Source organism: Lepidochelys olivacea (assembly GCF_965140295.1).
Source record: "Lepidochelys olivacea isolate rLepOli2 genome assembly, chromosome: 23".
Taxonomy (NCBI): Eukaryota; Metazoa; Chordata; order Testudines; family Cheloniidae; genus Lepidochelys; species Lepidochelys olivacea.
Genome location: NC_140433.1, coordinates 8,265,333 through 8,290,885, shown reverse-complemented (window position 1 = coordinate 8,290,885; position 25,553 = coordinate 8,265,333). Strand labels below are relative to the sequence as shown.

General features: G+C 50.2%; 2 protein-coding genes across 2 annotated transcripts in view; both read left to right on the top strand.

The window, feature by feature from the left end:
- Positions 1-494: 494 nt before the first annotated feature.
- On the top strand, positions 495-7,383 carry LOC311511965 (scavenger receptor cysteine-rich domain-containing group B protein-like; the record flags this gene model as incomplete). The annotated part of the gene is made up of 4 exons (XM_084612939.1): positions 495-670; positions 3,691-3,717; positions 5,925-6,254; positions 6,878-7,383. Exons 1-4 carry the CDS (start codon positions 550-552, stop codon positions 7,381-7,383), a joined length of 984 nt encoding a protein of 327 aa, XP_084469065.1. The 5' UTR covers positions 495-549.
- A 3,375-nt stretch (positions 7,384-10,758) lies between these two features.
- SSC5D (scavenger receptor cysteine rich family member with 5 domains) overlaps positions 10,759-25,553 on the top strand; it is an 81,493-nt gene continuing 66,698 nt past the window's right edge. The window contains exons 1-2 of the mRNA XM_084612704.1: positions 10,759-10,948; positions 15,132-15,461. Coding sequence (XP_084468830.1) covers positions 10,780-10,948; positions 15,132-15,461 — 499 coding nt within the window. The 5' untranslated portion in view covers positions 10,759-10,779. The remainder of the gene's footprint in view (positions 10,949-15,131; positions 15,462-25,553) is intronic.

Below are 25,553 nucleotides of genomic sequence, written 5' to 3'. Positions count from 1 at the left end.
CAGGCCAAGCCTCAGCCTCCTTCATCTGGAGTAAGAGCATCCACACAGCCCTCAGCATCGCTTTAACTGCATGGAATGATCCTCACACACTCAGTCCAACCGGTGCGCCCGTCCCGTGTCCACCAGGCCTCCATGGATCAGTTCTGCTGACTCCTGGTGAACCAGCTCTGGGAACAGTCCCTGCACCCCATGTGTCCCAGAACCAGCTGTTCCAAGAGGGGCTTGTTTGCTCAGCATGTTCCAGGAACACGTATTTCACAATCCAATGATATAAATAAAGCCACAGCGCAGAGCACAAGGATCACTTCTCCTCTGTGGACTCAGTTGCGCACACCCACTGGGTCACTGCAGGGGGGCGTGGAGGGAGGGGTCTCTGCAGTGACAGGCCTGTCACATCCCCTGTCCCCTTGGATCCCTGCCCCCTTGGGTGCCTGCCCCATCTCCCCAGCCCCCCAGCCTGTGACTGTCACACAGACCTCAGCCTGTCTCTCTCACAAGGACGATTGCCTGCCCTAACGCCTGGCCACGCTGCCCCACAAGGACTGTGCGATGAACATGGGGTTTCCCGAGTGCCTCCTGGTCCCAGATGGGCACCCCTTTGGCAGGAGCTCAGCTGCCTGTGCTGGAGCCGGGAACACAAAGGTCCCCATCCTCCTGGCCTGGTTTTGGGGTGAGTGACCTTTTCCCTTTGCTCTGGCTTTGAATAGCCCTGGGGGCAACCTGTGATTCTCCAGCCCCACCCATCAGCTACAGCTGTCCTGGGAGCCAGAAATCCTGGGGTCTATTCTGCCTTGGGAAGGGGAGTGGGGTCTAGTGATTTGAGCAGGGAGTGGAACCAGGATCTATCTAGCTGCGTGTCCGATTTTACAATACAATTAGTTTAACTTTTGTTAAATGTTAAAAGAGTAAAAAGAAACTCACATGTCTCTGAGTCCTGGAGGTGTTTCTCAGCCGCCCTGGGCTGGTCTCTTTAGGAACATGGGACACAGGGCTGGAAGGGCATGTTATATAATCCCAGTCACACACTTATCAAGCGCCATCTTCACGTGAGTTAGCACGTTCTCCCCTCACCCATTAGGAGGCTGTTCCTGAACCTTCTTCTCATTTCCAGCCTAAAGTAACTCCTGGCCAGTTCATGGTTCTCTGGCAGTGGGGAGCACAGGCCACTAGTTGCATGGAGGTGGGAGATTACCTGCAGCCTCCCCCCACCCCTCCCTGGGACAGGGACTGGGCCGTGAGGCTGCACCTGACCCTGACACAGTGCAAGGGCCAGGCTGGCCTCAGAAACACCCTGGGCCCTGCCCCCCTGCGCCAGGTGCGGGTGAGCAGGCTCGGGCCGGCAGCAGGATCCAAGTGCAGAGGGACTTAGTGTGGGGGTATCCAGGTAGGGGTAAGAGAGTTCTCTGTGGGGCAATCTGGGTGTGGGTGGCTCAGTGGGAGATCTGGATGCACAGATGCTCACTGGGGGGTTGCAGGGGCAATGGGATTCTGCAGGGGATCCAGGTGAAGGTGTTTGGGGCTCAGCAGGGGGGTCTAGGTACAGGGCAGGTGGGGTTCATTTAGGTGGGGGTGGTACAGATGCAGGGGAGGTGGGGCTTGTCAGGGTGAAGTTTCGATGGGCCTGCTTAACGGGGGAGCCCCAGCTTCTGCCAAGGGGATGCCACACGCTGGGCTCCAGCTTCCCCCCACTTCCCCCATTCCCTTCTCTTCCCCATCCCATGCCCCTTCCCCACTGCTCCATCTCCTCCCCTCCGCCTCTTCCCCCAGCCCCCACTTCCCCCATCCCATACCCCTTCCCCACCGCTCCATCTCCTCCCCTCCCCTCCGCCTCTTCACCCAGCCCCCACTTCCCCCATCCCATGCCCCTTCCCCACCGCTCCATCTCCTCCCCTCCCCACTGCCTCTTTCCCCCAGCTCCCACTTCCCCCATCCCATGCCCCTTCCCCACCGCTCCATCTTCTCCCCAGGCCGGGGCAAGGTCACTCTATAACCTGCCGCCGGGTGAGTGCCGATGGCGCCTGACCCCTGCTGCTGCCCCCGGGACACGTAGCCCAGAGGAGGGGGTTGAGGGGGGAGGGGTGGAGAGGGGCGGGGGCGGGGCAGCTTTCCTGGCCGGCCAGGGGATCAGGCTGCCTGGGGCCCCTTCTGACTCCAGGCATCGCCCCCTAGCGGCTGTGCGGGTGTCACACCGCTCTGCTCTCCGCTCCACGGCCACGGCAGGGGCGGCGTGTTGTGTGGGCCTCTGGTGAATCACAGAATATCAGGGTTGGAAGGGACCTCAGGAGGTGTCTAGTCCAACCCTCTGCTCAAAGCAGGACCGATCCCCAATTTCTGCCCCAGATCCCTAAATGGCCCCCTCAAGGATCGAACTCACAACCCTGGGTTTAGCAGGCCAATGCTCAAACCACTGAGCTGTCCCTCCCCCCGGCAATGTTTGGGCCGGGTCTCTCCCCCGGCCCCACCTGCCCCCCCCCGCACCTCCCCCGAGTGTCCCGCGGCCCCCACTTGCTGCCCCCACGCACCTGCCCCGGAGCCTGCAGCTCACAGGGACTCTGCTCTGCGGGCTCCCCGCATCAACTGCTGCCGCAGGGTCCTAGTGCCCCCGTCACTGATGGCGGGACAGGCTGCCGTTACCCAGCCCTTCCACCCTAGCCTTGAGCCTCTCCAATGTCCCAAACCCCTCAACGCCAGCCCCAGACAGAGCCCTCATCCCCCTGCACCCTAATCCTCTGCCCCAGCCCTGAGCCCCTCCCAAACCCCTCATCCCCAGCCCCAGCCCTCATCCCCCCGCACCCTAATCCTCTGCCCCAGCCCTGAGCCCCTCCCACACCCCAAACCCCTCATCCCCAGCCCCACAGCCCTCACCCCTGAACCTCCTCCTATCCCCAAACTCCCTCCCAGAGCCTGCACCTCCTCCCCCTTCCCACACACCCCCTCCATCCCCCAAACGCTGTCCTAGAGCCTGAACCCCCTCCCTCTGCACCCCTCCACCCCCAAACGCCGTCCCGGAGCCTACACCCAGCACCCAAACTCCATCCCAGAGCCTGCACCCCAGACCCCCTCCCACAACCAAACTCCCTCCCAGAGCCTGCACCCCTCCTGCACCCTAATCCCCAGGCCAGGGCCTGCACCCCAGACCTCCTCCCCCCACCCAAACTCCCTCCCAGAGCCTTAGGCAGGTGGAGGGTGGAGTTTGGGGGGTGGGTTCTGGGCACCACCAAAATTTCTACAAACCTGCCACTCCAGTGGGCCTGCACACTCAAGGTCGGGGCGGGAAGCCAGGTGTGGGGGTCCTTCAGCGATGCAGGCAGTGTGAAAGCAGGTGGCTTGGTTTGGAAAGTGTGGTGCAGTATCACTGGTTCTGATGTCACTAACCACGTCTTGTCTTTTGCCGGCTACTTAGGGCTCTTCTGCACTTGAAACATTACAGTGGCAGCTCTGCAGCTAAAGCATTTCTGGGTCGACGCTACCGACGCCGACCGGAGGGGCAGGAGGGGCAACCCACCGCCCCGAGAGGCAGTAGCTAGGTCACTGAAATACAACGTGCCTCTGAGTCTTTTCTCTCAGTGCATCAGGAGATGGCAAGGGAGAGCTCACTCAGGCCGCAGCTTACATCAGCCTTGTTTGGAGATCCCCAAGGTGTCCAGCCATGGAGACAGAGACTTATCTCATCTCTTTGCTTTCTTTCAGTTTCCATGACAGGATTCCCCATGGCAGGTAAATACAAACATAGGCAGAGGGTGCGGGGTCTGTCCGTATGTGTGGGGTGCATGCTGCAGTGTGCAGCTATCTCATAAATTGGGGCGAGGAAGGGCAGAGTTAAGGTTATTTAATCTAGTCATTCAAGTGTAGAACTGGAATCTGGGTTCAAATCCTGCCTCCTCCAGACTCACCCCATGGTCTCAGCCCATCTCTTCCTCGCTACATGCCTCAGTTTCCCCTCCAGTGAATTGTTAACAAGGTGCACTGTGTGGCAGAGTGAGCAAGGCGCAGGGGGCATCCTGGCTGTTGGGTACCTGTGGAAATGCCACAGCAATTCATCTCAAGGGCTCACCCTTGCCCAGTAAGACCAATTGAAATTTGGGCTCTGGCAGCGGCTGGCTGAGCTGCATCAGTCTGGGGTGACTCCAGATTTATCCTGAGGTATGATCTGCCCCAACAGATATTTTTGCCTTTAGTTATTGCTAGAGCAGTTTCAGCTCAGCCCTGGCTGTGGCTGGTGAATGGCCTCACCCCTGCAAAGGGCAAATGGAGGTGCTGTGTACCGACACTGGGGTGCCATGATGCTAGCTGGGGCCTGTGAGAGTTGGGGGTGGGGTACCAGGAGCTGGGCTGCCGTAGTGCTGTCACCACAGGAGGGTGCTCTGTCTGGAAGGCCCTGTCTGTCTGGATGCTGTGGAATATAGAGGAGCTGAGTCAGCCCCAGTCAGGGCCAGTGGAGGCTTTGGGGGAGCAGAACTACAGCCCTTCGGAGCTGCTGCTGTTGGCTCTGGTCAGGCAGGGGCATCAGGGCGCAGACGGGGAGGGAGCCCAGGCAGGGGCAAAGGGCAGTTCAGTCTCCTGACCAGTTACGCCCTTTGCCCCTCAGATGGGAGCCGCTCGGACTGAGGGCTGGGCTGGGCTGCACACACCTGTCCTGTCATGGAGGGGAATTAACCCCAGCAGCTCATTTCACATTTTGGGCATCAGAGAGCTGCAATGGCTGCAACTTCCACTCACTACCAGCTTGGACCCACGACCCCAGGTGTGAAAACCCAGTGCCCGTTCCCCCCACACCAGCCACTGCCCTTGCCTGAGTTGGGGCCAAACAGGAACCGGTGCCCTCCAGGGGCAAAGCTCCAGGTCTCCTTCCCCCAATGTTTTGCTCAGCTCTTCCCCCTCGTACAGACTGTACTGCAGCCAGCCAGCCCCTGGGGGGAAAGACCCTGTGTCCCATCCTCCATCCCACGAGTCAGCCATTCCGGCATGCCTGGGGCTGGATCAGCCTGGGGCTGGATCAGAGCTGGTGACCTCCAGAGAGGAACCCCCCAGTGTCCCATTCTCAGCCCCCCTGAGCCAGCCAGTCTGCCACACTGGAACTATCAGAGGCTTGTTCACCTGCACATCTACCAATGTGATATATGCCATCATGTGCCAGCAATGCCCCTCTGCCATGTACATTGGTCAAACTGGACAGTCTCTACGTAAAAGAATAAATGGACACAAATCAGACGTCAAGAATTATAACATTCAAAAACCAGTCGGAGAACACTTAAATCTCTTTGGTCACTCGATTACAGACCTAAGAGTGGCAATTCTTCAACAAAAAACCTTCAGAAACAGACTCCAGTGAGAGACTGCTGAATTGGAATTAATTTGCAAACTGGATACAATTAACTTAGGCTTGAATAAAGACTGGGAGTGGATGCGTCATTACACACTTAGGGCCTGCGCTGCAGGGAGCAGTACGTCTGCCTCAGTGAGAGACCCTTCCCGTCACTGATTGCTCTGATCCCCCTGGCCCATGACAGCACAATGGGGCGCTGGGTAACCGTAGATCCAATTTGTGGGATTTGGGGGTGAATGGAGCCTGCAGCCGCTCAGAGGCAGTAGAAACCTGGGATCCCTTTATGAAGAGTGGGGCTCCTTCCCCCATCACTCCGGGTGGTTTCCATCTCAGCTAATTACCCCCACTGCTATGACTGGAGACAGGGTTCTTCCTCACTCCCTCTCCTACATAGCCCATGAGTTTCTGTGCCTGGTCTCTCAGCAGTCCTGTCCCACTCCAGAGGTGGCTGAATGTCAGTGGTGGGGAATGAAGCCCTGACAGGCAGTTGCAGAGGTGGTTCACAGCCGTCAGTGGGAGGTGCTACTTTCCCCAGGGTCACTAGTGATCAGATGCACAGCAACTTACTTGAGTGTTTATTCCCTTGGGGTGTTTGCAGACTCAGACATTTCAGAGCAGACTCAGCTCCGACTCGTGAATGGCCCGAGTCGCTGCGCTGGGAGAGTCGAGGTGTTTCACAACCAACAGTGGGGAACCGTGTGTGATGACAGCTGGGATTTAACTGAGGCCAGAGTCGTGTGCTGGCAGCTGGGCTGTGGGACGGCGTTATCAGCCCCAGGCAGGTCTCAATTTGGGCGAGGCTCTGATCCCATCTGGCTGGATAACGTTCACTGCACAGGGACAGAAGCTGCCCTCTCCGAATGCAGGGCTCGGCCTTGGGGAATCCATAACTGTCACCACGGAGAAGATGCCAGTGTTGTGTGCTCAGGTAACTCTCATCCATCACGGTGGGTGTTGTGGGGAGCGGGATGGGGGCTCAGTAGGGGGCGCTCTTCCCTCACAGTCAGTGCTGAGCCCCGTGTCCCAGCACAGCACTTAGGGCCTGCACTGCAGGGAGCAGTATGTGCGCCTCAGTGAGAGACCCTCCCTGTCGCTGATCACTCTGATCCCCTGCCCCATGACAGCACAATGGGGCGCTGGGTAACCATAGATCCCATTTGTGGGATTTGGGGTCGAATGGAGCCTCCAGGCACTCAGGGGCAGTAGAAACCCTGGGTCCCTTTATAAAGTGTGGGGCTCCTACCCCCATCATAGTGATTTCAATCTCAGCTAATTACCCCTCAATCTGTAACATCTCCCACTGGTGTGACTGGAGACAGGGTTCTTCCTCACTCCCTCTCCTATATAGCCCATGAGTTTTCATGGCCTGTCTCTCAGCTGCCCGTTCCCACCCCAGAGGTGGCTGTGTATTAGTAGGGCAGAATGAGCCCCTGCCAGGCAATTGGTATGTGTAGAGACTGATCAGATCCGAGGCGCTACGTTCCCCAATGTCACTAGTGATCAGAGGCAAAGGAATCTCCCTGAGTGTTTATTCCCTTGGTGCATTTGCAGATTCAGCCATTCCAGAGCAGGCTCCAATCCGACTGGTTGATGGTTCTAGTCGCTGTGCTGGGAGAGTCGAGGTGTTTCACAACCTGCAGTGGGGAACCGTGTGTGATGACAACTGGGACATAACAGATGCCGGAGTCGTGTGCAGGCAGCTGGGCTGTGGGACGGCGTTATCAGCCCCTGGAAGAGCTCAGTTTGGGAGAGGTTCTGACACCATCTGGCTGGCTGAGGTTAACTGCGCAGGGTCAGAAGCTGCCCTCTCCGAATGCAGGGCTAAGTCTTGGGGAGACCATAACTGTCACCACGGAGAAGATGCCAGTGTTGTGTGCTCAGGTAACCCTCCTTTGTCATGCCCCTGTAAGTGCTGCGAGAAGCAGTTCGGGGACTCACTGGGGCGCTCTCCCCTCACAGTGAGTTCTGACCCTGATGCAAAATGCTGGGCTGGGGCTCAGCGGAGGCTGCTTTCCCTGCAGACTCCTGCGTTACCACAAAGCCCAGGTCGTGTCTAAGGGCCTTGCTGCAGGGGGCAGTTTGGGGATGACAGGAGGGGGCTGCTCTCTCTCTGAGTCAGTGCTGACCCCAATGCCCCAGCATGGTGCTAGGGCACCGTGCTGCAGGCTGAGGTGTATACATCGCTGTGAGTGTCCCTCTGCCATGTCTGCTCACTCTGATCCCCCCACCCAACTCCAGCCCTATGGGCGCTCTGTGACCAGTGAGTTCTCGTCAGACTCACTTGCTGTCTTATTCTTATGAGATGAGAGGTTTGGTTGCTTCAGGGCATAGCCCTGATGTGCCCTGCTTAGACATCTGCCATTTTTGTATGTAGTTTAGTTGCAGCCATGTCGGTCCCAGGATACAAGAGAGACAAGGTGGGTGAGGAAATGTCTTTTATTGGACCAGTTTCTCTTGGTGAGAGAGACAAGCTCTCAAGCTTACATAGAGCCCAGACCCAAAGAAGAGCTCTGCGTGAGCTCCAAAGCTTGTTTCTCTCACCAACTGAAGCTGGTTCAATGAAAGATATTGCCTCACCCACCGTGTCTCCCTAGATTTCTGTAAGGCATTCGACTTAACACTGCACAAGAACGATGCAAAATCAATGTGTCACCCGTTAAACTGATTAAAAATTGGACAACTTACTGGTCTCAAAACATAATTGGGAATGGAGAATCATCATCGGGAAATGTGTTTTGACTGGGGCCCTGCGGGATCACTGCTTGGCTTTACGCTACTTGTCATTTTTATCAATGAACTGGAAGAAAACATAAAAACATCAGTCAGAAAGTTTGCAGATAACACGAAAATTGGGAGACTAGTAAATAGAGAACAGGACAGGTCACTGACACATAGGGATCTGAATCGCTAGGTAAGCTGGGTACAAGGAAACAAGATTCCTTTTAATATGACCAATGTAAAATTATACATCTAGGAACACAGAACGCGGGCTGTACTTACAGGAGTGGGGACTCTGTCTGGGAAGTAGTGACCCTGAGAAAGATTTGTGGGTGGGGGGTGGATAATCAGAAGAAGAGGAGCTCCCAGAGTGATACTGTGACCAGAAGGACTAATGCAATCCTGGGATGCGTACACAGGGGAATCTTGAGTAGCTGTAGAGAGGTTATTTTACCTCTGTAGTTGGTGCGAACGCTGCGGGAATCCTGTTTCCAGTATGATGCAGGGGTGCAGCCTGGGACTGTGGGACCGTTGTGCCCCCTTAACTTTCTCCAGCCTGGTTTGTCTCACACAATGCTTTGCTAGTGACAAGCAGCAAACCCCTCCAGGCACTGTAATCACTCAGCACAACCGCATGTGGAGCCCCCACACCCAGCTAGATTGCATGAATGCTCCTAGAGACATTAATGAATCACACTGAGAAAGGCACCAGCCAAATCCCCCCAGCTACCACCCTTGTACCTCAGGAATATACCGTCTTGTACTGCTCAAGATGAAGAGTGCAAATTTATTAATTGGTTCACTACTTCATCAATGGAAAGTGGATATACACCAGCCTTTGTAAATCTTAGGAGATTTACCAAACACTTCAGGCAAATTTAGTGGTAAAGATAAATAGTTAAACAAATTTATTGATGACAAAAGATATATTTTAATTGATTATAAGTGATAGGCAAAAAAATCAGAGTTCATTACCAAAATAAAATAAAATATAAGCACGCAGCCTAAACTCTCAACCCTATTAGACTGGGCAACAACTAGACTAAGCAGTTTTTCTCACTCCACTGGATATTGCAGTTCTTAGTACACAGATATCGCCCTTGAAACCTGGCCCAGTCTTCTCTGTTGGAGTCTTCAGTCTTCTGAGTGTCCTTGTTGCTTGCAGCATAGGTGGGGCGGGGGAGGAGGAGAAAAGGCCAAGCATGGGCCCGCTGTGTTCTGTTTTATACACTTAGTCCCATGTGCTTGGAGAACACAAGTCCAGGCAAGTCTGGTCCCCAGTCAAGGTTGAGCAATTTCCCAGGTGTGGTCTTATGCAGCTGAGTCACTGAATTGTAACTCCCTTGCTGGACAATGGCTGTTGATGGTTGTTGGACATCCACCTGCGCATTTGTTAGCTCTTTTGTCATTGTCTCTGGTGAGCTAGTATCTGGGTGCTTCCCAAACCCACAGCATATTTTAGTGAAAACTATACAACTCAATTCTTATAATATTATATGCATTAATGATACACATATTTAGATGGAACAATGGCTTTCAGCAGATCATAACCTTTCCCATGATACCTCACGTGGCATGCTTTATATGCAATATCACAATTATATGTAAATGAGGAATATGGGGGTTACAGGGCGCTCCCACAAGGTATAGAATATCACATCCAGTTCTGGTTCCCACAATTCAAGAAGGATGCTGATAAATTTAAGAAGGTTCAGAGAAGAGCCATGAGAATGATCAAAGGATTAGAAAACCTGCCTTGTGGTGACAGACGCAACGAGCTCAGTCTGTTTAGTTTAACAAAGAGAAGGTAAAGGGGTCACTTGATCACAGTCTATAATTACCATCATGGGGAACAGAAATGTGATAATAGAGGACTCTTCAATCTTACAGGAAAGTGTTTCATAAGATCCGAAGGCTGGAAGTTGAAGAGAGACACATTTAGATTACAAATAAAGTGCAAATTTGTAATGATGAGGATTATTGACTGTTGGAACTGTTTACCAATGGCTGTGGGGGATCCTCCCTCACTGGCAATCTTTAAATGAGGATTGGATGTTTCTGAAAGATCTGCCCTAGGAATTACTCTGGGGCAGGTCTCTGGCCTGTGCTACACAGGAGGTCAGACTAGGTGGTCAGAGGGGGCACTTTGGGCCTTGGGAGTCTATGAATCCCACTGATCAGATTCAGTGCCAGATGGAGCCTGCAGCCATTCACAAGGAGTAGGGACCCTGGGTCACTTTGTTAAGCATCAGGCTCCTAACCCCATTGCCCCGGCCAATTAGCATCTTAGCTGATGAGCCATGAACCTTTAATATTTGGCACCATGGTGACTGTATGCAGAATTCTTCCCCATGTCCTGCCTAAATGACTGGGCCAGATTTCCCTCGCCTGTTTCTCAGCTGCACCCTTGTGGCGGCTGCATATCTGTGGTGGAAGTGAGACCCACTGATAGGCGGTAGCTGTGTGTGGAGGCTGTTCAGACCCACCAGTGGGAGGCGCTACGTTCCGCAGCATCACTACTGATCAGATGCAAAGGAACCTCCCTGAGAGTTTATTCCATTGGCGTGTTTGCAGACTCTGGCATTTCAGAAGAGGCTCAGCTCCGACTAGTGAATGGCCCGAGTCGCTGCGCTGGGAGAGTCGAGGTGCTTCACAACCAACGGTGGGGAACTGTGTGTGATGACAGCTGGAACATAACTGATGCTGGAGTCGTGTGCAGGGAGCTGGGCTGTGGAATGGCATTATCAGCCCCAGGAGGGGCTCGATTTGGGCGAGGATCAGACCATATCTGGCTGGATGACGTCAACTGCGCAGGGACAGAAGCTGCCCTCACTGAATGCAGGGCTCGGCCTTGGGGAGACAATAACTGTAACCACGGAGAAGATGCTGGTGCTGTGTGCTCAGGTAACTCTCATCTAGCACCGTGCATGTGGCAGGGAGGAGCGTGGGAAGCTCATTACAGGGCATTGTCCCCTCACAACCGTTACTAACCCCAGCATGGTGCTTGGGGCCTGTGCTTCAGGGAGCTATATGGCGGTTCCAATAGGGGGTGCTCTCCTCTCACACGCTGTGCTGACCCTAATTCCCCTGAGCGGTTCTATAGGCCTGTGCTGCAGGGAGCAGGGTGGAGGCTCAGTAGGGGGCGCTCTCTCCTTGAAGTCCGTGCTGGCACCAGTACCCTAGTGCAGTGTCAAGGGGCCTGTGCTGCAGATAGGGGGATGGGGTGTCAGTAGGGGGTGCTTTCCCCTTGCAGTTGTGCTGACACCAATGCCCCAGTGTGGTGCCATGGGCCCCTGGCATGAGGAAACCTTGTCTGTGCCCGCTGGGGGGAAGCTCCCCGACTCTCCTGGCTACAGAACACAAGCTGTGCCCTTTAGGCCTCACGGGGTGGCTTCTTTCTGGGTTGTGAGAGGCACACTCCAGCCCCCAGCCCTCCGAGCATCCCCCTGCAGCACCCAGCCCCTGTTCCGCCCAGTCACAGATCCGCTGCTCCCAAAGGAACAGGGCCTCCAGCTGACCAGCTCCAGCTCCTATCTCTGCCCCAAACAATACACAGCCCTAGATCCCTTCATAGGCACACCAAGGACAAGTGATTTCACAGAGTGTAGAGTTTCGAGGAGTAGCAAGGAGAAGGGTTGGAAAGAAATGGTTCCATGGCCAATAAAATCAAACCACCTTGACTAGAGCCTAGACTCACTGAACGAGATTCTTTTCTGTCTGGTAGAGCAACACTCACCCCACAGTCCTTCCGGGGTTTTACTCCAGGCTTGGCTGTGATCTCCTGTTCCTGAGACAAACACTGTCAGCCACCTCCTGGGTGAAAGGCAGCTCTTGTCCCCTCTCCTCTTTCTTTGTAGGTACAGACCATTGTCTCTTCCCAGAGGAGGTCTCTCTTTGGAGACTTGTGCTGAGGGTCCTTGGTCTTTGCAAATTCTCAGGCCCCCACTGGGCCCAGACAGTGCATATAGCCTGTCTCCATGGCTGTGCTTTGTTCTATGTGCTGATTGGCTCAGCCAAAGGGATTGCCATGGTGCAGGTGACAAGCTTCACTTCCACACTTCTGGAGCGTCATATTCCACATTTTACATCTCTCTTCAACTGTGTCCCATACAAAGATCTTGCCTCTATTAGGGAGACCAGCTGGCTGCTGGCTGTTAGTAGAGACCTCACATGCCACCTCTGGTGAGCTATTGTGCATATATCTCACCTAGGGGATCCCCGTAAAACTCTAGGCATCCCTCTGCTCTCTGCCAGTTGGTGTCTAGTTATCTCTGGGCCAGCGTCCACAATGGGGACCTGGGTATCTGCAGCTTCCACTGGTTGGATTTTGTGTCAATGGAGCCTGCAGCCATTTACTCAAACTAAATATCCAGGGCCAATTTCTCAAGAGTTCGGTTCCTAATCACTTTATTCTGGCTAATTTCCATCTCAGGAAATAAGCCAAGAACCTGTAATTTTCCCAAGAGCTGAGATGTAGGACATGTGATTCTTCCTCACTTCCTGTCCTACACAGCATACATATTTCCTTGTCCTGTTTCTCAGCTGCCCTGTCCTGCCCCAGAAGTGGCTGCATGTCAGTGCAGGGAGTCTTCTTCTTTTGTGTATGTCACAAGTCGATATCTATGAAACCTTCTGCCAGTGGAGTTGGCAGCGACCAGGGCCGGGTTCAATATCTAGGGGTTCCTTTCCAGGAATATAACACAGGTCTGGTTTGAGCACCCACCCCAGTAACCGGGGACAATTACACACCACCCCCTAGGTGCTTCTACGAGGCAAAGCTTCCCCTCTTGTGAGCAGAGTCTTAGTGCAGAAAAGAAACTTTTTAAATAAAAGCAGGGAAGCCCAGCAGCATTAACTTTGGAAAACGCCGGAAACAGATAAAACCATGAGCAAAACACCTATCCCAGTTTATGCTGGGCAGTATCTTTTGCCTCAGGATCTTGAATCCAGCAACCCAAAGTTCCTTTAATGTGCCCCTCCCTTGTCCCTCCACTGACCCCTCTCACAGTGGTTGTCTTTGGTTAGTGAAGACCCAGAGTTCAGAGGTGCACCTGTGTGAGTTCAGCTCCCACCATGGGGGCGGGGAGGAGAGCGCCTGGCTCGCTCTCCTGTCTGGGTGCTTGCTCTGGTGGCAGCTGCCCTGCCAGCCACTCATCACTCTGCTCGCCCTCACCTCCTGCTGCCCCCGGCCTCTCTACTGTGACCTCTGCAGGTTGCTCTCTTGAGGCTCCCCCCAGCTCTTAGTGGAGAGACCTCAGTGCTGAAGCAGGCTGGGCAGAAACACTGTGTCACAGCAGATGATTTCTGCTCTAGTGATCACTTAATCCCAAAAGACTCCTAATGGAGCCTTAATTAGCTCTACCTTTGAAGAGTGGGGAGGGGCAGATTAAACTATGCCTAGACCTCTTACACAGAGCCCACACGCCTCAGCAGGAACACCCATCTCCACCCCGTCTCACTCTTGATAGGGGTCTGGTGTCTAAGCCCCCTGGTTAGTGGGTTTAGTTCAGTTTTGGGTGACCCCCTCAGTCAGGGCAGGCTAAGCCCAGTTCTGCTGCCCTTTTCTCAATCAGGATAACAACATTTCACTAGCCCTGCATTCAAATACACAGTGATTTGTAACCCAGCACCAGCCAACACAGCTCTGTCTGCTGGATATCTAGGCAGAGTGGGTGTGTGCATGTAAATACCGTCTGGTCCTGAAGCCTTTCCCCCTCCCCAGCTCATCACTAGCTGTCAGGGAAGAGGGTCATTCAGACCTTGCTTATGTAATGCCGACAGACCCTGGTCATCCGTGGACAGGATCAAACTGGGCCCTCTGGAGCTCAGTGCATGAGCCTCTATCACATGAGCTAAAAGCAAACTGGCTGTTAGCTAAGGCTGTAGAGCAGACTCATTAATTGCTCTCTCCTAAGTGGTCTCAGTGCCAGTAGATGGGATACAATACCACACCCAGGAGGTGTGTGGGTTACGCTTATCTCTAGCTTGTTCAGCCATCTGACTGTGCATCCTTAAAGTCCACTCTTCTGACGGGGCTCTCCTCCACCACGACCACGTGTGACTGTCTGTATTGCTGCCCCACAGGCAGACGGAGAATATCGGGCTAAGTCTCATTTCTGCATTGTAGCAATTCCTCAGGTCAGTCTAGTCAGGGCCCATTAAGCCTAGTCCAGGATCTGTATCCCAGGTTGCAAATAGGCAGATACAAGTTAGGGCTTCTGAAAATCCATGAGCAAGCCAGTCTCTCTATCCCAGAGTTGCTGCCCCTCTGTGAGTGCACAGTTGTCAGCCCAGCTCTGCCATCATTCATCTGAGACTGGTCCTGGACTGGCAGCACTAGACCCCACTGCAGCAATGGTTGCCACAAAACGATGTTGCCAAGTCAGTCGTGGCAAGTCAGGAGGAATCGCAGGGGCAGGTGTTTGCTTCAGGAGGGGTCCGATCTGCTTGGAGGAAGTGTGCATTGCCTCTGCACGGGGCACAACCCTTGTCAGCCTGGAGCGCAGCAGATTCCTGGCAGCCGTCACTGCTCTCCAGGCGGTTCTCAGGGGGATGGACTCTGGGTGACATTTTCAGGAGCTATGGAGCCAACACATGTAAATTCGATGCTGATGTCAGGCTAAGGCAGCCACTAAGGACACCGGTGACTGTGTTCATCTCCCAATCACCAATATGCTTATGGCAGCGTCTATCCCCCAGCACTGCACAGTATCCCACTGGAGCGAATTCCAGCCCCAAGAGTGAGGGTGTAAATCTGCTCCCCAGGAGGTTCCCACCAGCTTCTACATCAAGGCAGTGCTGGGGGGAGGAGGGGATGATCTTTTTCATTAAGTGGTCTAGTGGGAGCAGTAGTTCAGACTGCAGTCCAGTCTGCCTAACTAGGTGAGAGCTGGCTGGGAGGGGAGTGGAAAAACTTCAACACTGCCCCAGTAATTAGCCTGGTCAGTGGTGGGGAGCCCTTGATAGGTAGTTGCTGTGTGCAGAGACTGGTCAGACCCATCAGCAGAAGGCGCTACATTCCCCAGGGACACGAGAGATTAGACGTACAGGAGCCTCGCTGAGTGTTTATTCCCTTGGGTGATTGCAGAATCCGGCATCTCAGAAGTGGCTCAGCTCCGACTGGTGAACGGTTCGAGTCGCTGCGCTGGGAGAGTCGAGGTGTTTCATAACAAGAAGTGGGGAACCATCTGTGATGACAGCTGGGACCTACAGGATGCTGGAGTCGTGTGCAGGCAGCTGGGCTGTGGGACGGCGTTATCAGCCCCCGTTGGGGCTCACTTTGGGCAAGGATCTGAGCATATCTGGCTGGCTAATGTGAACTGCACAGGGTCAGAAGTTGCCCTCTCCGATTGCAGGGCTCAGCCTTGGGGAGACAGTAACTGTACCCACAGAGAAGATGCTGGCGTCGAGTGCTCAGGTAACCTTCATCCATCATGTCACTGTGGGTGGTGCAGGGATTGGGCTGGGAAACTTTCAGCACAGACCCAGCTCTCCTGAATCAGCGCTGACCCCAGTGCCCCAGCATGGTGCTAAGGGAGACAGTTCGGGGTCACAGTAAGTGTCGCTCTTCCCACGGTCTCAGTGCTGACCCCATTGTCCCCACACAGTTCTACATGCCTGCGCTGCAGGGAGCAGGATGGGGGCTCAGTAGGGGGCGCTCTCCCCTCGCAGTCAGTGCTGAGCCCAGTGCCGCAGCACAGCACTTAGGGCCTGCGCTGCAGGGAGCAGTACGTGCGCCTCTGTGAGAGACCCTCCTCGTCGCTGATCGCTGTGATTCCCCTGCCCCACTACAGCACGAATGGGGTGCTGGGTAACCATGGGTTCCATTTATGGGATTTGGGGTTGAATGAATCCTGTAGCCACTGAGGGATCCCTTTATGAAGTGTGGGGTTCCTACCACCATCACTCCGGGTGATTTCCATCTCAGCTAATTACTCCTGAACCTGTAATATGCCCCAATGATGTGGCTGGAGACAGGGTTCTTCCTCACTTCCTCTCCTACACAGCCCATGAATTTCTGTGCCCTGTCTCTCATCTACCCTGGTCCACCCCACAGGTGACTGCATGGTCGTGGTGGGGAGTAGGGCTGTCAAGTTATTATGAAAATCGTAATTAATTGTGAGATTAAAAAATTAATCATGATTAAACATGCAATTAATCGCACCTTTACACAATAATAGCATACCCTCACTTTATATTAATTTTTTATTACAAATATTTGTACTGTAAAAAAGAAACAAAAGAAATAATATTTTCAATTCACCTCATACAAGTACTGTAGTGCAATCTCTTTATCAGGAAAGGAGAATGATTTACAAATAATAACTGCAATCAAAAATAAAACAATGTAAAATTGTAGATCCTACACATCCACTCAGTCCTATATCTCATTCAGCCAATTGTTCAGACAGACAAAAGTTTGTTTGTCAGACAAAGTTTGTTTACATTTGCAGGAGATAATGCTCCTTGCTTCTTGTTTTCAATGTTACCTGAAAATGAGAACAGGCATTCATTCACATGGCACTATTGTACCCAGGGTTACAAAATATTTACGTGCCAGATGTGCTAAAAATTCATATGTCCCTTCATACTTCGACCACCATTCTAGAGGACATGTGTCCATGCTGATGATGGGTTCTGCTCGATAACGATCCAAAGCAGTGCAGACCTACAAAAGTTCATTTTCATCATCTGAGTCAGATGCCACCAGGAGAAGGTTGATTTTCTTTTTTGGTGGTTCAGGTTCTGTAGTTTCTGCATTGTAGTGTTGCTCTTTTAAGAGTTCTGAAGGCATGCTCCACACCTCGCCCCTCTCAGATTTTAGAAGGCACTTCAGATTCTTAAAGCTTGGGTCGAGTGCTGTATCTAGCTTTAGAAATCTCACATTGGTACCTTCTTTGCGTTTTGTCAAATCTTCAGTGAACGTGTTCTTAAAACGAACAACATGTAATGAATCATCATCCGAGACTACTGTAATAGGAAAGATATGGCAAAATGCCGGTAAAATACATCGCAGGAGATACACAATTCTCTCCCAAGAATTTCAGTCACAAATTAAATTAACACATTACTTTTTTAACGAGCATCATCAGCATGGAAGCATGTCGTATGGAATGGTGGCTGAAGCATGAAGGGGCATGTGAATGTTTAGCATATGTGGCACGTAAATACCTTGCAATGCTACCTGCAAAAGTGCCATGCAAACCCCTCTTCTCACTTTCGGGTGACATTGCGAATAAGAAATAGGCAGCATTATCTCTTGAAAGTGTAAACAAACTTGTTTGTCCGAATGATTGGCTGAACAAGAAGTAAGACTGAGAGGATATGTAGGCTCTAAGTTTTACATTGTTTTTTTTCTGAGCGCAGTTATGTAACAAAAAAAATTCTACATTTGTAAGTTGCACTTTCACAGTAAAGAGTTTGCACTACAGGACTTGTATGAGGTGAACTGAAAAATACTATTTCTTTTACCATTTTTACAGCGCTAATATTGTTAATCCAAAATACAGTAAAAGCTGTTTTATCCAACACTTCACCAACTGGAAAGCTCTATAAATCAGCATTTCTGATTTTCATTGAAATGCTGATTTATAGTCCGGTTGGTGCAGGGCTAACAGGGCGTTGGGGCGCAGGATGGGGTGCGGATCAAGGGCTCTGGGAAGGACTTTGGGTGTGGGAGGGGGCTTAGTACAGGAGAGGGGGTGCGGGGTGTTGGATCCAGTTGGATCCAAGTTGGATCCAAGGAGGAAGGGCAGTGTGGATACCAGACTAATAGGTCATACTGGCTGTAGAGTGACCGTGCCTAATCAGGTACAGAATGTGAGCCAGGCCAAACAGCAAAAATGAAGATGTTTGTACACCAGTGCGAGGAGCCTAGGTAACAAAATGGAGGAACTAGAGCTACTGGTGCAGGAAGTGAAACCGGATATTCTAGGGAGAACAGAAACAGGGTGGCCTAGTCGTCATGACTGGACTGCGGGTATTGAAGGGGATGTGCTGTTTAGGAAAGACAGAAATAAAGGTAGAGGTGGTGGAGTAGCACTGTATATCAATGATGAGGTAGATTGTAAAGAAATAAGAAGCAGTGGAATGGATAAGACAGAGTCTGTCTGGGCAAAAATCACATTGGGGAAGAAAACTACCAGAGCCTCCCCTGGGATAGTGCTTGGGGTGAGCTATAGACTGCTGGGATCTAATTTGGATATGGATAGAGACCTCTTTAATGTTTTTAATGAAGTAAATAGTAATGGAAACTGCGTGATCATGGGAGACTTCAACTTAGAATCATAGAATATCAGGGTTGGAAGGGACCTCAGGAGGTCATCTAGTCCAACCCCCTGCTCAAAAGCAGGACCCATCCCCAATTAAATCATCCCAGCCAGGGCTTTGTCAAGCCTGACCTTAAAAACTTCTAAGGAAGGAGATTCCACCACCTCCCTAGGCAATGCATTCCAGTGTTTCACCACCCTCCTAGTGAAAAAGTTTTTCCTAATATCCAACCTAAACCTCCCCCACTGCAACTTGAGACCATTACTCCTTGACCTGTCCTCTTCCACCACTGAGAATAGTCTAGAACCATCCTCTCTGGAACCACCTCTCAGGTAGTTGAAAGCAGCTATCAAATCCCCCCTCATTCTTCTCTTCCGCAGACTAAACAATCCCAGTTCCCTCAGCCTCTCCTCATAAGTCATGTGTTCCAGACCCCTAATCATTTTTGTTGCCCTTCGCTGGACTCTTTCCAATTTATCCACATCCTTCTTGTAGTGTGGGGCCCAAAACTGGACACAGTACTCCAGATGAGGCCTCACCAATGTCAAATAGAGGGGGACGATCACGTCCCTCGATCTGCTCGCTATGCCCCTACTTATACATCCCAAAATGCCATTGGCCTTCTTGGCAACAAGGGCACACTGTTGACTCGTATTCAGGTTCTCGTCCACTGTCACCCCTAGGTCCTTTTCCGCAGAACTGCTGCCTAGCCATTCGGTCCCTATTCTGTAGCTGTGCATTGGGGTCTTCCGTCCTAAGTGCAGGACCCTGCACTTCTCCTTATTGAACCTCATCAGATTTCTTTTGGCCCAATCCTCCAATTTGTCTAGGTCCTTCTGTATCCTATCCCTCCCCTCCAGCGTATCTACCACTCCTCCCAGTTTAGTATCATCCGCAAATTTGCTGAGAGTGCAATCCACACCATCCTCCAGATCATTTATGAAGATATTGAACAAAACCGGCCCCAGGACCGACCCCTGGGGCACTCCACTTGACACCGGCTGCCAACTAGACATGGAGCCATTGATCACTACCTGCTGAGCCCGACAATCTAGCCAACTTTCTACCCACCTTATAGTGCATTCATCCAGCCCGTACTTCTTTAACTTGCTGACAAGAATACTGTGGGAGACAGTGTCAAAAGCTTTGCTAAAGTCAAGATACAATACATCCACTGCTTTCCCTTCCCAGACATAGACTGGAGGACAAGTGCTAGTAATAATAAAAGGGTTCAGATTTTCTTACATGCGATAGCTGATGGATTCCTTCATCAAGTAGTTGCTGAACCGACTAGAGGGGATGCCATTTTAGATTTGGTTTTGGTGGGTAGTGAGGACCTCATAGAAGAAATGGTTGTAGGGGACAACCTTGGTTCAAGTGATCATGAGCTAATTCAGTTCAAACTGAACGGAAGGATAAACAAAAAGAAATCTGCAATTAGGGTTTTCGATTTCAAAAGGGCTGACTTTCAAAAATTAAGGAAATTAGTTAGGGAAGTGGATTGGACTGAAGAACGTATGGATCTAAAGGCAGAGGAGGCCTGGGATTACTTTAAGTCAAAGCTGCAGAAGCTATCGGAAGCCTGCATCCCAAGAAAGGGGAAAAAATTCATAGGCAGGAGTTGTAAACCAAGCTGGATGAGCAAGCATCTCAGAGAGGTGATTAAGAAAAAGCAGAAAGTATACAGGGAGTGGAAGATGGGAGAGATCAGCAAGGAAAGCTACCTTATTGAGGTCAGAACATGTAGGGATAAAGTGAGACAGGCTAAAAGTCAAGCAGAGTTGGACCTTGCAAAGGGAATTAAAACCAATAGTAAAAGGTTCTCTAGCCATATAAATAAGAAGAAAACAAAGAAAGAAGAAGTGGGACTGCTAAACACTGAGGATGGAGTGGAGGTGAAGGATAATCTAGGCATGGCCCAATATCTAAACAAATACTTTGCCTCAGTCTTTAATGAGGCTAATGAGGATCTTAGGGATAATGGTAGCATGACAAATGGGAATGAGGATATGGAGGTAGATATTACCATATCTGAGGTAGAAGCGAAACTCAAACAGCTTAATGGGACTAAATCGGGGGGTCCAGATAATCTTCATCCAAGAATATTAAAGGAATTGGTACATGAAATTGCAAGCCCATTAGCAAGAATTTTTAATGAATCTGTAAACTCAGGGGTTGTACCGTATGACTGGAGAATTGCTAACATAGTTCCTATTTTTAAGAAAGGAAAAAAAAGTGATTGGGGTAACTACAGGCCTGTAGACTTTGACATCTGTAGTATGCAAGGTCTTGGAAAAATTTTGGAAGGAGAAAGTAGTTAAGGACATTGAGGTCAATGGTAAATGGGACAAAATGCAACATGGTTTTACAAAAGGTAGATCGTGCCAAACCAACCTGATCTTCTTTGAGAAAGTAACAAATTTTTTAGACAAAGGAAACGCAATGGATCTAATTTACCTACATTTCAGTAAGGCGTTTGATACGGTGCCAATTAGGGAATTATTAGTTAAATTGGTTTCAGAGTAACAGCTGTGTTAGTCTGTATTCTCAAAAAGAAAAGGAGTACTTGTGGCACCTTAGAGACTAACCAATTTATTTGATCATAAGCTTTCGTTAGCTACAGCTCACTTCATCGGATGCATACTGTGGAAAGTGTAGAATATCTTTTTATACACACAAAGCATGAAAAAATACCTCCCCCCACCCCACTCTCCTGCCGGTAATAGCTTATCTAAAGTGATCACTCTCCTTACAATGTGTATGATAATCAAGTTGGGCCATTTCCAGCACAAATCCAGGTTTTCTCACCCCACCCCCCCCACAACCCACTCTCCTGCTGGTAATAGCTTATCTAAAGTGACCACTCTCCTTACAATGTGTATGATAATCAAGGTGGGCCATTTCCAGCACAAATCCAGGGTTTAACAAGAACGTCGGGGGGGGGGGGTGTAGGAAAAAACAAGGGGAAATAGGTTACCTTGCATAATGACTTAGCCACTCCCAGTCTCTATTCAAGCCCAAGTTAATTGTATCCAATTTGCAAATGAATTCCAATTCAACAGTTTCTCACTGGAGTCTGGATTTGAAGTTTTTTTTGTTGTAATATCGCAACTTTCATGTCTGTAATTGCGTGACCAGAGAGATTGAAGTGTTCTCTGACTGGTTTATGAATGTTATATTCTTGACATCTGATTTGTGTCCATTTATTCTTTTACGTAGAGACTGTCCAGTTTGACCAATGTACATGGCAGAGGGGCATTGCTGGCACATGATGGCATATATCACATTGGTGGATGTGCAGGTGAACGAGCCTCTGATAGTGTGGCTGATGTTATTAGGCCCTGTGATGGTGTCCCCTGAATAGATATGTGGGCACAGTTGGCAACGGGCTTTGTTGCAAAGATAGGTTCCTGGGTTAGTGGTTCTGTTGTGTGGTATGTGGTCGCTGGTGAGTATTTGCTTCAGGTTGGGGGGCTGTCTGTAGGCAAGGACTGGCCTGTCTCCCAAGATTTGTGAGAGTGTTGGGTCATCCTTCAGGATAGGTTGTAGATCCTTAATAATGCGTTGGAGGGGTTTTAGTTGGGGGCTGAAGGTGACGGCTAGTGGCGTTCTGTTATTTTCTTTGTTAAGCCTGTCCTGTAGTAGGTGACTTCTGGGAACTCTTCTGGCTCTATCAATCTGTTTCTTCACTTCCGCAGGTGGGTATTGTAGTTGTAAGAATGCTTGATAGAGATCTTGTAGGTGTTTGTCTCTGTCTGAGGGGTTGGAACAAATGCGGTTGTATCGCAGAGCTTGGCTGTAGACGATGGATCGTGTGGTGTGGTCAGGGTGAAAGCTGGAGGCATGTAGGTAGGAATAGCGGTCAATAGGTTTTCGGTATAGGGTGGTGTTTATGTGACCATCGTTTATTAACACTGTAGTGCCCAGGAAGTGGATCTCTTGTGTGGACTGGTCCAGGCTGAGGTTGATGTTGGGATGGAAATTGTTGAAATCATGGTGGAATTCCTCAAGGGCTTCTTTTCCATGGGTCCAGATGATGAAGATGTCATCAATATAGCGCAAGTAGAGTAGGGGCGTTAGGGGACGAGAGCTGAGGAAGCGTTGTTCTAAGTCAGCCATAAAAATGTTGGCATACTGTGGGGCCATGCGGGTACCCATAGCAGTGCCGCTGATCTGAAGGTATACATTGTCTCCAAATGTAAAATAGTTATGGGTAAGGACAAAGTCACAAAGTTCAGCCACCAGGTTAGCTGTGACATTATCGGGGATAGTGTTCTTGACAGCTTGTAGTCCATCTTCGTGTGGAATGTTGGTGTAGAGGGCTTCTACATCCATAGTGGCCAGGATGGTGTTATCAGGAAGATCACCGATGGATTGTAGTTTCCTCAGGAAGTCAGTGGTGTCTCGAAGGTAGCTGGGAGTGCTGGTAGCGTAGGGCCTGAGGAGGGAGTCTACATAGCCAGACAATCCTGCTGTCAGGGTGCCAATGCCTGAGATGATGGGGCGCCCAGGATTTCCAGGTTTATGGATCTTGGGTAGTAGATAGAATATCCCAGGTCGGGGTTCCAGGGGTGTGTCTGTGCGGATTTGATCTTGTGCTTTTTCAGGGAGTTTCTTGAGCAAATGCTATAGTTTCTTTCGGTAACTCTCAGTGGGATCAGAGGGTAATGGCTTGTAGAAAGTGGTGTTGGAGAGCTGCTGAGCAGCCTCTTGTTCATATTCTGACCTATTCATGATGACAACAGCACCTCCTTTGTCAGCCTTTTTGATTATGATGTCAGAGTTGTTTCTGAGGCTGTAGATGGCATTGTGTTCTGCACGGCTGAGGTTATGGGGCAAGTGATGCTGCTTTTCCACAATTTCAGCCCGTGCACGTCGGCGGAAGCATTCTATGTAGAAGTCCAGTCTGCTGTTTCGACCTTCAGAAGGAGTCCACCTAGAATCCTTCTTTTTGTAGTGTTGGTAGGGAGGTCTCTGTGGATTAGTATGTTGTTCAGAGGTATGTTGGAAATATTCCTTGAGTCGGAGACGTCGAAAATAGGATTCTAGGTCACCACAGAACTGTATCATGTTCGTGGGGGTGGAGGGGCAGAAGGAGAGGCCCCGAGATAGGACAGCTGCTTCTGCTGGGCTGAGAGTATAGTTGGATAGGTTAACAATGTTGCTGGGTGGGTTGAGGGAACCATTGCTGTGGCCCCTTGTGGCATGTAGTAGTTTAGAAAGTTTAGTGTCCTTTTTCTTTTGTAGAGAAGCAAAGTGTGTGATGTAAATGGCTTGTCTAGTTTTAGTAAAGTCCAGCCACGAGGAAGTTTGTGTGGAAGGTTGGTTTTTTATGAGAGTATGCATTTTTGAGAGCTCATTCTTAATCTTTCCCTGTTTGCTGTAGAGGATGTTGATCAGGTGATTCCGCAGTTTCTTTGAGAGCGTGTGGCACAAGCTGTCAGCACAGTCTGTGTGGTATGTAGATTGTAATGGATTTTTTACCTTCAGTCCTTTTGGTACGATGTCCATCTGTTTGCATTTGGAAAGGAAGAGGATGTCTGTCTGTATCTGTGCAAGTTTTTTCATGCAGTTGATAGATTTCCACTCCAAAGTTGCGATATTACAACAAAAAAACTTCAAATCCAGACTCCAGCGAGAAACTGTTGAATTGGAATTCATTTGCAAATTGGATACAATTAACTTAGCCTTGAATAGAGACTGGGAGTGGCTAAGTCATTATGCAAGGTAACCTATTTCCCCTTGTTTTTTCCTCCCCCCCTCCCCCCCAGACGTTCTTGTTAAACCCTGGATTTGTGCTGGAAATGGCCCACCTTGGTTATCATACACATTGTAAGGAGAGTGATCACTTTAGATAAGCTATTACCAGAAGGAGAGTGGGTTGTGTGTGTGTGTGGGGGGGGGGAGGGTGAGAAAACCTGGATTTGTGCTGGAAATGGCCCAACTTGATTATCATACACATTGTAAGGAGAGTGATCACTTTAGATAAGCTATTACCAGCAGGAGAGTGGGGTGGGGGGAGGTATTTTTTCACGCTTTGTGTGTATAAAAAGATCTTCTACACTTTTTACAGTAAGCATCCGATGAAGTGAGCTGTAGCTCACGAAAGCTTATGCTCAAATAAATTGGTTAGTCTCTAAGGTGCCACAAGTACTCCTTTTCTTTTTAGTTAAATTGGGAAAGATGGGGATCAATATGAAAATTGAAAAGTGGATAAGGAATTGGTTAAAGGGGAGACTACAGCGGGTCATACTGAAAGGTGAACTGTCAGGCTGGATGGAGGTTACCAGTGGAGTTACTCAGGGATTGGTTTTGGGACCAATCTTATTTAATCTTTTTATTATTGACCTCGGCACAAAAAGTGAGAGTGTGCTAATAAAGTTTGCGGATGATACAAAGCTGGGAGGTATTGCCAATTGAGAGAAGGACCGGCATACCATACAGGAGGATCTGGATGACCTTGTAAACTGGAGTAATAGTAATAGGATGAAATGTAATAGTGAGAAGTGTAAGGTCATACATTTAGGGATTAATAACAAGAATTTTAGTTATAAGCTGGGGACGCATCAATTAGAAGTAACAGAGGAGGAGAAAGACCTTGGCGTATTGGTTGACCACCGGATGACTATGAGCCACCAATGTGATATGGCAGTGAAAAAAGCTAATGCAGTCTTGGGATGAATCAGGCGAGGTATTTCCAGTAGAGATAAGGAGATGTTAGTACCACTATACAAGGCACTGGTGAGACCTCACCTGGAATGCTGTGTGCAGTTCTGTTCTCCCATGTTCAAGAAGGATGAATTCAAACTGGAACAGGTACAGAGAAGGGCTACTAGGATGATCTGGGGAATGGAAAACCTGTCTTATGAAAGGAGACTCAAGGAGCTTGGCTTGTTTAGCCTAACCAAAAGAAGGTTGAGGGGAGATATGATTGCTCTCTATAAATATATCAGAGGGATAAATACTGGAGAGGAATTCTTTAAACTCAGTAGCAATGTGGACACAAGAAAAAATGGATATAAACTGGCCATTGGGAAGTTTAGACTTGAAATTAGACAAAGGTTTCTAACCATCAGAGGAGTGAAGTTCTGGAACAGCCTTCCAAAGGAAGCAGCGGGGGCAAAAGACCTATCTGGCTTCAAGATTAAACTTGATAAGTTTATGGAGGAGATGGTTTGATGGGATAACATGATTTTGGCAATTAATTGATCTTTAACTATTCATGATAAATAGGCCCAAT